Raw genomic sequence first — 12,343 nt, forward strand, 5'->3', positions numbered from 1 at the left:
TGCAATTTTTTTCCTTAGAAAATTTATTCTAAACTACAAACTACGAAAAAAATGATTTTAAAGCATTTACTGTGTCAAAAAAGAACGTGCTATTTTTTGGAGCCTCCTCTCGCCTCATACTTAATACAATTCCAAACATATATTTTTCCTGGTACTGCGGTTACCCTCAAAAATATTCCATTCCTCCCTCGCGCATTCAAAAGAGGTTTTGTTAAAGATGTATATCTGTATCAGGCCAATAGCAATCGCCACGCCAGGAAATCGCCATCTATTTTTGCTGAATCGGTTTTGATTATTGAATTTCAAGCGGACGTTTCTGTTACCTTGAACGCATGCCACTAGCTGGCTTAATAGCAAGTGCGGGCAGTGAAATTAGTGACTTTCGTTGGGTTTGGTTCGGTCAAGCAACTAAACTAACTTCGCGACAAAGCGGAGAGCATCACCAAAAGTTGAAGGCGCTCCAATCTGAGTTTGTGCTTTTGAAGTTCTTCACCATTGTAATCGTTACCGTGTCGATACGGCTATTGCAATGCATCAAGTTAGCATGCATGCCGCTTGCAAATTTTTCTTGAACTGAACCACAAGTGGATCGCATTTAACAAAAAGGAACCAGCGCGACTACAGTGTTGTAAACATTTTGCTTCCTCATAATTATCTAAGAGAGCTCCCAAAATAGCAAACAGCTTTTGCTTCCTACCAAAAAATTGTTGATTTCCAAGGTAAAAAATTGTGTAAATCTTAACACTGCACACATATTTTAAGTATTTTTAAAAGAAAAGAAAAAGTTGCACGATTTTGAAAACACTGTATATGCGCTGGTCCTTTTAGGTAAATGCGATCCAAGTCTCCTACGCATAACGGCTCTTAAATTGAGGAAAAAATGAGGAAAACACTTAAATCTCATTATCAAATGTACACACTATATTAATCACAAAAATTGTTTCTACAACACTATACAACTTCAAAACAGACAGGTATAAATTACAAACTTTTGGCCCAAGTAATAATTACAAAGTTGAGCGGTAGATCAATAATCATATAAGATTCTCAAAATTATGAGTATTTAAAGAAGCTCTTTGCGAGAGAAATTGCGGATCCACTTTTTGATCCACCTATTTGAAAGGACGTAAAAAGTCTTATCCTTTCATATTAAGCATATTGAGTGCAAAATTAAGATTTTATCCTTGTTTCTTGGGACAAAAAAAGCATCCTTATAACTCAATAATAGAAAATCGAAATGTAAGCGCTTAAAGGCTGCTTCTTCCTCTTTTTTTAGCGAGAAGAAGTGAAACATAAAAAAGCTAAGAGCACAGAAATGCCATTGTCTTCAGACATATCACTGGAAAACAATCTTTAACGAATACTTAATACAAATGCTTTTAAAAAAGGTTCAAATCGATAAATTAGAAAGTTTGAACTCATCTACCCATTGAAATAAAACATTCAGAAGCACTTGTATTTAACTTCAGATTGCTCTTTCACGAGCAGGCTCTTCACTGAAATTCCGCAAACAAACTGGAAAGAGAATCTACCCATCTACTCCGTGCCTTTGGTTCAAGTGACTTTGGGGCCGCCGGTTTGTCATTAACCTTCTCATTCGGCTTAACTTTGACTAAATTACTATCATGCTCATCCTCTTCGATGAGCTCTGGTTCTGAATGCGACCCGGAGGACTCCGACTGGGATTCATGATGCTCTGAATGATGCTCATGATCTACGGAGGGCTTTTTATGAGGAGTTGCGTCTTCTTTGTGTGGAGACTCCGAGTGATGCTCCTCGGGGTGCTCTTCTTGATCATGTTCCGCAGGATGTTCAAGATGGTGTTCAGGTTTCTGCGTTGGACTATCGTGCACGTCATGATTTACATGTTCATGAGCTTCTGATGGTTTTTCATTGTGAACCGAATGTTCATGTTGATCCGCGTGATGTTCAGAATGCTGAGTAACGGACGTTGTGTGTTCCTCAGGTTTTTCTTCGTGGTGGTATGGTTTTTCATGATGTTCATCGTGATGATCTACGTGCTCCGGTTTGACTGCAGGTTTTCCATGGTGGTCATCGTGATGTTCTACGTGCTCCGGTTTGACTGCAGGTTTTTCGTGATGCTGATCGTGATGCTCTACGTGTTCTGGCTTGACTGCAGGTTTTTCGTGATGCTCATCGTGGTGTTCTACGTGCTCCGGTTTGGCTGTGGGTTTTTGGTGATGTTCATCTACGTGCTCTGGATGACTGGCGGGTTTTTCGTGATGATCAATGTGGTGTTCATGATGCTCATCGTGGTGTTCTACGTGCTCCGGTTTGGCTAAGGGTTTTTTGTGATGTTCGCCGTGATGTTCATCTACGTGCTCTGGATGACTGGCAGGTTTTTCGTGATGATCAACGTGGTGTTCATGATGCTCATCGTGGTGTTCTACGTGCTCCGGTTTGACTGAGGGTTTTTTGTGATGTTCTTCTACGTGCTCTGGATGACTAGAGGGTTTTTCGTGATGATCAACGTGGTGTTCTTCGTGCTCTGGTTTAACAGCAGGTTCCTGATGATGCTCATGATGCTCAGAGTGTTGATGCTCCGATGCCAATGCTGGATGTTCTGGGTTAGGTTCAGGATAAGGCGTGGAGTCCTCAGGCTTCACCAACGGCTCTTTGTGTTCTTCGGAATGTTCAGGGTGCTCGAGATGGGATGCTGGAGTTCCATGCGTAGGTTTTTCTTCATGTTTATCGGGTTTATGATGCTCTGAGCTCTCCGAGGAGTGATCATGAGCTGCCGATGAATGTTCGTGATGTTCTGAGTTCTCATGATGAGTAGGCGCTGCAGAATGCTCAGAGTGCTCTGGTTTAGTAGTTGAGGTCTCTGAATGTTCTGGGTGAGAATGCTCATGGTGCGGTGCAACAGGCTTGTCGTGGTGTCCAGGCTTACCGTGATGCTCAGAATGTTCATGATTTTCTGGTGGATGAACCGACTCAGCTGCTGGCTTTTCATGATGTTCAGGATGCTCGTGATGGGACAAAACGTACGAATGAACAGGTTTAGCATGATGTTTCGAAGGCTCATGATGTTCGATCGCGTGATCAGCATGATCAGGCTTGACGACCGGTTTTCCATGATTTTCTGATTCTTTGTGATGTTCAGGTTTCACTAAGGGCTTTGCATGGTGTTCTGAGTGCTCATGTTCAGGATGCGCATGATGTTCTGAATGCTCAGTTGGGTGCTCATGTTCAACTGGTTTAGCGGGGTGTTCCGGGTGCTTGTGGTGCTCTTCATGCTCGTGATGGTCAGAGGATTCATCATGAGACCCAAGAATTAGTGGCACCTCAAGGTCTTGCCCAGACGATGCACCTGAATGATTTTCTTCAGAATGATGCTCAGTAGAATGTGTGTTACCACTGATAGAGTGATGTGGTGGAATTGGTGGCTCAGTGTGACTAGTCTCATCATGTCCTGAATGATCGACTGAATGCTCATGATGATCAGGATGCTGAGCAGAGTGCTCATGCTTTACAGGTGGCTTGACATGATGCTCATTGCTCTGATGAGGCTTCGATTCTTCATGATGTTCAGATCCATGTTCGTGAACATTCCCTGAGGCGTGGTTGATGCCTTCGTGTTCTTCATGTTTCACAGGGTGCTTAGAACCATGATTCTCCGAGTGGTGTTCAGAGTGGGAGCCTACCGCGCCGTGTTCTGGTTTTCCATGCACCGCAGTTTCTTCGTGGTGTTGCACATAGCTTTCCGGGTGCTTCGAACCATGGCTGGGTTTCTTCACAGGAGAGTGGTCTACATGATGTTCAGAATGGTCATCCTCAGGAAAGTGTACAGAATCTGCATGTGGCACGGATGGTTTTCCATGGTGCTCATCTGGATATTTGGACTCATGCTCAGGTTTTTTCACAGGAGACTCCTCTTCGTGGTGTTCATGATCTGCATGTGCTGCGGCCGGTTTACTGTGATACTCATGATACTTGTTCGGATACTTAGAGCTAGGCTTTTTCACGGGAGAGCCGTGCGCATGGTGTAGAGGTCGGTTATCTTCATGGACGTATTGAGAATCATCATGATCCGCAGTTGGTTTACCGTGATCATGTGCGTGCTCGTCTGGATATTTAGATCCGTGCGATGGTTTCCCAACATGAGCTTCTTCTCCATGTTCAGAGTGCGTTTCTTCTGAATCATCTTCGGCAGAATCATTGTTGTCTTCAGCCGGTTTACTGTGATGCTGATTATACTTGTCCGGATACTTAGATGCGTAAGAGGGTTTTTTGACCGGAGCGTCTTCTGCATGGTGTTCATGATGGTGTCCTCCCACGCTCGGTTTACCATATTTATTTCCATACTTTGATCCATGGTTCGGTTTCTTCACAGGGGCGTCCAATGCGTTGTCTTCATCTTCTTCTGAGTCATCATGAGCGACGGACGGCCGTTCAGTGTGATAGTGGACTGGTTTTTGCGCTGAAGGACCGTGCGAGTACTTCGTGTTGGATGGGTGTTTCGTGCCCTTGTGGTCACTGGATACAGAGTTCACGTGTGAGTGCAAAGCGTGGTGTTTGTGGCTCGTATGCGCCTCAGATACCTCCTCGGATTCTGCGCTATTATCTGAATGCTCTCCGGAACTTACACTAGGTTTAGGTGTCTTAGGCTTAGGCGTGCTATGTTTAGTTGTGGTGGGTTTGGAAGTGGTGGGTTTCGTTGTGGGTTCAATGAACTGAGCGTGAACCACAGGTCCTTCCTCCGAGCCAGCATGTTCAGAGTCGGGGTAACTCTCCTGAGATTGCTCAATGATGGGCTTGATCGGTCCAGGTTTGATCCAGTTCCAGAACTGCTGGAGCCGGGTCTTGAGTCCGTGCTTGTCGCCGTACTTGTCCAGGATGTGAGCCACGTTCTGCTGCGCGGCCTGTTCGGCCTCCGCGTGGTGGTGCGCCGCCTCGAGCGCCGCTTGCTGCACGGCGAGCGCGTTCGCCGAATGTCCGAGCGACTTGTTCGCCGCGAACTCGTGGAACCTGTGCGCCAGGTACGCGTGGTAAGCCGCCTGCTGCGCGGCCAGCTGCATGAGGTAGTGGATGCTGCCTTCGGCGAAACCTTCCTGGTGGATGAGGAGAGATTGGAGGGGGTTCAAGTGACCACTGCTTTCGCGGAGCTTGTCGGCGAGGTTGTCGTAGATCTCCTGCTGCTTGGACTGGAATTCATCGGTGACGAAGCCGCGCCATGCCTCGTCTTCGGGGTCCTTCGGGACGTAGGGGTGGAAGCCGGTGCTGGCGCTGCCGTCGGCCACGACGGGGAGGGGCACTCCTGGTTTGATGGCGTTTGCTGGCTTGGGAGAGGGTGTGGGCGCCGGTGCAGGTTTAGGGGTGGGTTTCGCCTCCGGAGTTGCGGGTTTTGCGTCTTGGTTTAGAACTGGTTTGCCGTGGCAGTAGGGGATTTTGGTGGAGATGGGGACGCAATTCTTGGCGACGAGGGTGGCGGTGACGCGGTTGTCGACGTAGGTCTCGACCTTGGTGATGGAGATGGTCTTTGTGACGGGTTTCTTGAGGTTGCCGGAGAAGATGCCGATGAGCTTGGATTCGTGGTCCGACTCGACGGGAGTCCCGGGTTGCTTCTCGATGTAGAGCTTGCCGTCAGGAAGATCGGGGTTGATGGACGGGGTGCCGAATTTGACGTAGCGGGCGTCGCGTTCTGCGGACTCCTCGCTGGTGTCGAGTTGGTGTTTTCGGGCGAGACCCATGTCCGTGCTCAGGCCGGGTTCCAGGCCGCTTAACTGCTTGAAACGGTTCGGCCTAAGAGAAAAAAGAGAATAATGTTTAGAAAAATGCAAGATATAAATTTTCACTTTTTAATGAGGAATCTTTATTTCTAGCCGAGACATCAAACCACATGACTTGATGCAAATTGAATTTTTTCAAAAACCGATTATAAATTACTTGCTTTTATTTTTTACACGATGGCCATTTCGGACGGGCCGCCTATCTTCAAGACCTGTTTCAGTCACCTGAAGATGGGCGGCCCGCCCGAAATGTCCATCGTGTAAAAAATAAAAGTAAGTAATTTATAATTGGTTTTTGACAATATTTTAACTTGCATCAAGTCATGTGCTCATAGTGCCGGTAAAGTCTTAAAATAACATTCTTAAAACATTTTTAAAGAAGTCTCATTACATAAATTAAGGTGATTCGACGGTTGCCATTTTTTGCGTCACGGCGACGTGCGATTTATCGCTTCAATTCGTTACATACTTTCAGCTACTTGTCATTTTTTCGAATTTTGAGATCGCACTTCTGTTGTCATAAGGCTAATGAATTCATGTGCCGAATTTGACAGAAAAATTCAACGTAATAAAGGCAAGGTTTTTTTAAGAAGAAAAATCCTATCTTCATTATGTTGAATTTCTTTATCAAATTTGGTACATGAATTCTTCAGTCTCATGGTAACATATGCGATCTCAAAATTCGAAAAAAAATGACAAGTAGCTAAAATTATGGAACGAATCGATGCGATATATTGCACGTTGCTCTGAGACGAAAAATGGCAACCGTCGAATCACCTTAACACCTTATAATAGACCAATGTTACATACGAAAAAAATCCGTCGATTTCCAAGTTTTCGTGCACAGCAAAAACGCTGTTACTCTGTTCAATTCTTTCTTTGACAAAATTCTTTACTACGCTAAATACGTAACTATTTTTTCTCTACATTCTTAAACAAGTCTCATAACATATACATCAAAACTGATATCCCACAGATAAAACGCACACGTGTTCGGACATTAGTAAAGTGTACATTTTATCAGAAAAAAAAGACTCCACATCTTTCTGCCCGAGCGTTGAAGTCTCCGAGTAAATCTCTCAAGAAAACACACTAAGATCCAATATTTGTGCGCAGATAAATGGAATGGCCAAAATGTTGCATCTACGTTGCAGTATAACCTATGAGATTTCATGCGTCCATCTTTCTACCCGAGCGTTAAAGTCTCCAAGTCAATCTCTCCCGCAAACTGGTCGGTCCAAAGTCTAAAATTCAGCTAAAATTGAGCTGAAATCCATGCGCTAACCGACGAACGTTCCCCACTAACCGATCTCTGACGAATATTTCTCGAGATGTTCCGTGAAGTTTGAAAAAATTAAAATATAAACAAATATAATACATGAAAATTTACAGGTAATGTAAATCAAGTTAACATCATTAATTAATTGATTAATTAATTAATTAATAACTTAATTTACCTCAGGAGTTTTTGATAACAGTTCACGAGTCTTTTTTTTAAAACCCCGATATCGGCGTGAACAAAACCGACCAATAGAAATTTGATTTATTGAGGGAGGGATGAATAAAACTAATATGAAAAGGATTACTCTTGGCAAAAATATTCATATTGTCTTCCGAAATTATGTCAAAATGGAAAACAAAAAGTTCATAAAAGCCTGATGTTTCGTAATGATCCGATGGTGGGCTTCGCAAATAAACTATAACGCCATTTTAATTGAGAAACTCATATTCTTGTGAGAACTTGGTATATGACAATATAAAGCAAAATTACAAAAGTAAACGACCTTTGTGGTCGGCTCGTAAATGGGAATTGATATTATCTAAGGCTGGTAAGCTACCAAAAATTCTACCATGTGAAAGTTCTCAACCAATCAGAGGGCGGCACTATTTTGTGCGAAAATAATTGTGATGGCAATATTATATTCACATAGATTCACTTTTATTCGGGTGCTTAACTAACGACAACTCCCGCGCATTTCTGTGAAGTGAGAAAGGTGGAAGTGCCTTCAATTTTGCGCACGCAACACGCACATCAATTGAACACGAATAGTTGCATCAAGGCGCTACAAACATCTCACAATCAGTACAATATTCGTATAGGTCGAGATTATCACCAATTTGAATTGGTATTTTTAGAAAAGACCTAAGCGCTAGAAATTATGATACAAGAAAAACAGCAAAAATCGCTTCAATCGAACCGTTCTAAATTCCTGAGCACTCGTAAATTGAAGCAATGAACTCATTTAGTATATCATAATATAATCTATAATTTGGAACGATTAAAATTATTATGGTTTCAAATCGTTTTTTCTCTTGTTCTCATTTCTGGCGGTTGAGTCTTTATAAGGAAGAACGATTTAATTATCGGCCTTAGAAAGCTGCGTTCAAAATGTTGTGAATAATTAATCAGAAATCGGTTAGTGGAGGAAATCCGTACAATAGCGTCTCTGTATTTCTTCTTTTTTTATGTATACATTTCAAGTAACTCCTTGGGGGCAAATCAGCTCTCTTTCAGTCATAGACCCTTCCCCCCAGTCCCCCCTCACTAACCAGCCCTAGGCTACCATTATTTGCGACCAGCAAACTCGGGTGACCTGGCCGTGAATCGAGCCCAGGACTTCCCGACTATACATCCAGCGCTACAACCACTACACCATGAAAAGGCTAACAAGAGATGAGGAAGAATGTATGGGTTGCATTTAAAATTATGGACCGGACCATTGGCGTCATTTTCAGACATTTGACTAGGCAGCTCACCGACTCGCTGCCCTGTAGTTCACGGACTGGGCAATTTCGGGAACGGGGTGTAACATAAATAGACCGTATTTTCAGACACTATCATTGATAACGACACCATAAGGGACCATATGGGATTGGTTACAAACAGTAAGAATGACAAAAATTAAAATAAATCTATATACATCGCATTCCTGTCACGTAAGATTGGATGCATCTATTGACGTAAAAACAAACTACATATCACGCCTCTTTTTACTCGGGATACTTGAGACTTGTTTTGTCAAATGCTAATTTGTCTAAGTAACTTTAAAAATCCCAAACTGATTGCGGTAAACACACGGGTCGTAAGACAACCATAGAGTTTTTTAGCCATCGTGCGTAAAAAGTTCGAGCTGTAAGCTGAACTTTTTACGCACGATGGCTAAAAAACTCCATCGTTGTCTTACGACCCAAGGCCGAAACGCGTGTGTAGTTGCCTTCCTGAATGGACGTAACTAGTGTGGCTCCAAACAGCGTATCTCTTTGAGAGAAAATTTTGCTTGTGTGTAAGCACGTTTTCCCTCTGTGATTAGACATCAGCTTTCAGCTGAACTTTTTTCGCACGATGGCTAAAAAAGCATTAACTTTAAAAATAGTTTCTGGGAAAAATAGGTACATTAATTCGATTAGATTTAGATAGATTTAGACGATATAGTTTCCCTACTTTTTCCGCGTCCACGCTCCACCCCACGAACGGACGAAAGTTTGATGGCGCGTTTGTGCTTCCCCATTGTAAAGTTAATTTCAGCTGACCAATATAGTTCTTACATGTGTCACGGATTTATGCTTTAAAGGACTCTCTTGCGTAGAATTTTGCGAGAAACACGATGACGCCATTTGTTTTTTCTGAAATTGACTCCCACGGTCAAAAGAAGCTTTGAAAGTTCAGACCGTAATGGAGGGAGACTGAGCTACATTGAGAGTCCACCCCTTTATCTGCCCAAAATCTCCATGCAAGATAGGGAGCAAATGCATCGTCAGAGTTGTCATTAGGTTCAAACATTTTAGAACTGGAACCACGATAACCCTGTGATAATGAATTTATCCTGTGTGATATATCTGATCCCTATCTGGGTGTGGAGGATTTGACCAGATGTAGAGGTAGACTCTCAACGTAACGAGGGATATACCCTCCAATACGGCCTCAACTTTCAAAGCTTTTTTAACTTAGCAGTTGATTCCAGAGAAAACAAACGGCACCACCGTATTTATTGCGAAATTTTACACCAGGAAGTGCGCATAAAGCACAAATTCCGCACACATGCAAGAACTTCATGGCTTTAATACATCGAGAACCGTTCAAGAGATTTTCGGTCCCTGCTCGTGTTGCTGCGCGGCATTCTGCCATGCTAAGGAAAAACGCCGTATGAGCTTTCAGACGAATAATAAGCCAAATTCACTGGGGAAATTTTTCAACACTTTTTTTTAAAATATTTCAGACAATGTTATCCGCATTTCTATCTCAAGTATCCGCAAAATGCAGGACAAGATAAATATAATTTTCCTCAAAAACACATATTTTATCCGGAGGAATTTGGAAACTCTGGAATTCTCATACGGCGTTTTACCTTAGGACAGCAGAACTATGAAATAGATGATGGTTACTCACTCTAAGACGGGAAGTGGCGTGTGTCCAGCAGGGTTGGGGCCAACCGCGGTCGGGTTGAGCGGCTCGAAGTTGGCGAGTTCATCGTCTAATTTGTAGTTGAAGTAGGGGATGCAGGCCGGCTTAGCGCCGTAGGATGTCCAGCAAATTGGATGTTTCGTCTCCCTTTGCGTAACCTGAAATTCGAAAGACGAGCTTAGAAAAAAAAGCACTTTGAGGGTAGAGAGGGAGGGTGAGGGCTCTCAAGAAGTGCGTTATTCCCTCGACAAATCCCTTCAGGTTGAGAAAATCGTGCACCTTCCAACAATACATTTTAATGCCGATTTGGCTGGCTTTCATAGAACATGGTAAAATGATTGAAAAAATTATCGAAATAGTAGCCAAAGATAACTGTTGCACTTGAAAAAGACAGCAGTTTGTTGGCGGTTGAAACGTTTGTTTTGTTTCTTGTAAGTTTTTTATTATTTCTCATCACTATGTAGATTGAAATATTATTTGTCTAATTTATTTTTGGCTTGTAGCTCGATTATTTTTTCAATCATTTCACCAGTTTCCAACAATCTTACCTTCCTTCTATTTTTACAGCACAATTTGTTTTTCAATTGTATTGAGTCTGGAATTGAATTCCATTGCGTCACGTATATCGACTGCCAAATTGCGGAACCATGTATCTCCGTTTACAACGTTGCAAACTTCCAGTCATATTTCAGTTTTTCATTGGAAAACTGGTCATCTTAATTTCTTGAAAGCTATGAAGTGATAAAGTCGACTTGTTTCTCTTTAAAAAACTAAAATAGGAGCAGAGATTTTGAAACACCGAAATGGATGTACACGGTTTCGCACTTTAGTCATCGATATCAAAATTATTACGGTTTAAAAAATAACAATTGAGGGGCTTGATGGACAAAACGCATCAGTGCAGTTTTTTTTTTGGAAAAATCGAGATATTAATGATTTCAAGTAAAACTAGTCTTAATGCATATTCTGTAAAAAAAATTTCGCTCCTGAATTCCAATTTTTAAGCACCAAAAAAGTCAGTTTGAACTTTCTGTCCGCCATGAGAATCCTAGTATTTTCGAAACTTCAAACACGCATCTCTCATAACAGCAACAACTGCGATTCAGCATCTTGTTCTCCAAGCCCCTGAAATTAAATTGTGAGACTTATCGAAATTTAAGTTCTGGCTGATATAAAATTCTGGATTTTGCAGACTTTCCAGTTCACAAACTTTTAAGCATCAACTGCTCGTCTGCCGATTGAGAATCTGTTGGAGGAGAACCTTTGGAAAACTAGAAAACCTGGAAAACTCTGCCGTGCTAAGAGAGAACGCGGTATGCCCCTTCAGACGTTGCCAAGTTTCCTCCGATACAAACCGAAATCGTTGGGAAAATTGTGAATATTATTTTACACAATTTTCAGACAATTTTGTGCGCAATATAATCTTAAATATCTGAAACTTTCAAGGAAACGCATGCATGAATGTTGTCAAAAATACAAGTTTTATCAAGGGAAATTGGGCAACCCTTGAATGTTTATACGCCGTTCTTCCTTAGTACGCCAGTGTAACGGTCAACTCAGCGTTTTGTGTTTTGTTGCACACTTTCTTTTACATCCAGGACGTTAAGTCAGCATCTTTTATTTTGCGGTGTAAAATGAAACTTGGAAATCTCAGCGCTACTAACCTCAACGTAGACTGTCTTGGTGGGTTTGATACCCCAGTTGGGGAAGATGGCGGGTTTGGGGACGATGGGTCCCGGCCAGGGGATGTTGAACGGCAATGGTCGGAAGGTGTATCCATCGCCTTCGGATCTCTGCGGCTCGTCCGGTTTCACCACTTCGAAGTACTTTTCAAGATTTTCCGTGTTCACTTGGGAAATGTCTCGACCCGCGTCCACCGCAGGCGATTCCGGACTCAGAGCGATCACCGTCGCTGCCAGGAAGATCGGGAGCACGATCTCCAGATCCATTTTGCCTGGAAAAAAAATCAAAGGAGTCTCGTTAGAAATTATCGGCGTAAGAAAGAAAGAAAAAAAAAAAAAGATTTTGCGCTCGTGGTGACGAGTCACGCAAAGTGGCAGCGCTGTTTTGTCTTCAATGGAGAATTTGCAGGTGTCTGAAATTTGAAGAATTTCACGTTGAAATAGAAACTGCTAAGTGAACTAAACACGAGTGTACCATTGGTTCAATAATCGAGAAATTTTTGAAGGAG

General features: G+C 42.6%; 1 protein-coding gene across 1 annotated transcript; it reads right to left on the reverse strand.

Annotated features, from left to right (window-relative positions):
- Positions 1–810: 810 nt before the first annotated feature.
- LOC109033016 (uncharacterized) lies at positions 811–12,111 on the reverse strand. The gene is made up of 3 exons (XM_019045411.2): positions 11,817–12,111; positions 10,138–10,310; positions 811–5,763 (listed from the first exon to the last, which is right to left on the reverse strand). The coding sequence occupies exons 1-3, from the start codon at positions 12,099–12,101 to the stop codon at positions 1,494–1,496; spliced, it is 4,728 nt and encodes a 1,575-aa protein (XP_018900956.2). The 5' UTR covers positions 12,102–12,111; the 3' UTR covers positions 811–1,493.
- Between the last annotated feature and the right edge of the window lie 232 nt (positions 12,112–12,343).

Source organism: Bemisia tabaci, chromosome 3 (assembly GCF_918797505.1).
Source record: "Bemisia tabaci chromosome 3, PGI_BMITA_v3".
NCBI classification, from domain to species: Eukaryota; Metazoa; Arthropoda; class Insecta; order Hemiptera; family Aleyrodidae; genus Bemisia; species Bemisia tabaci.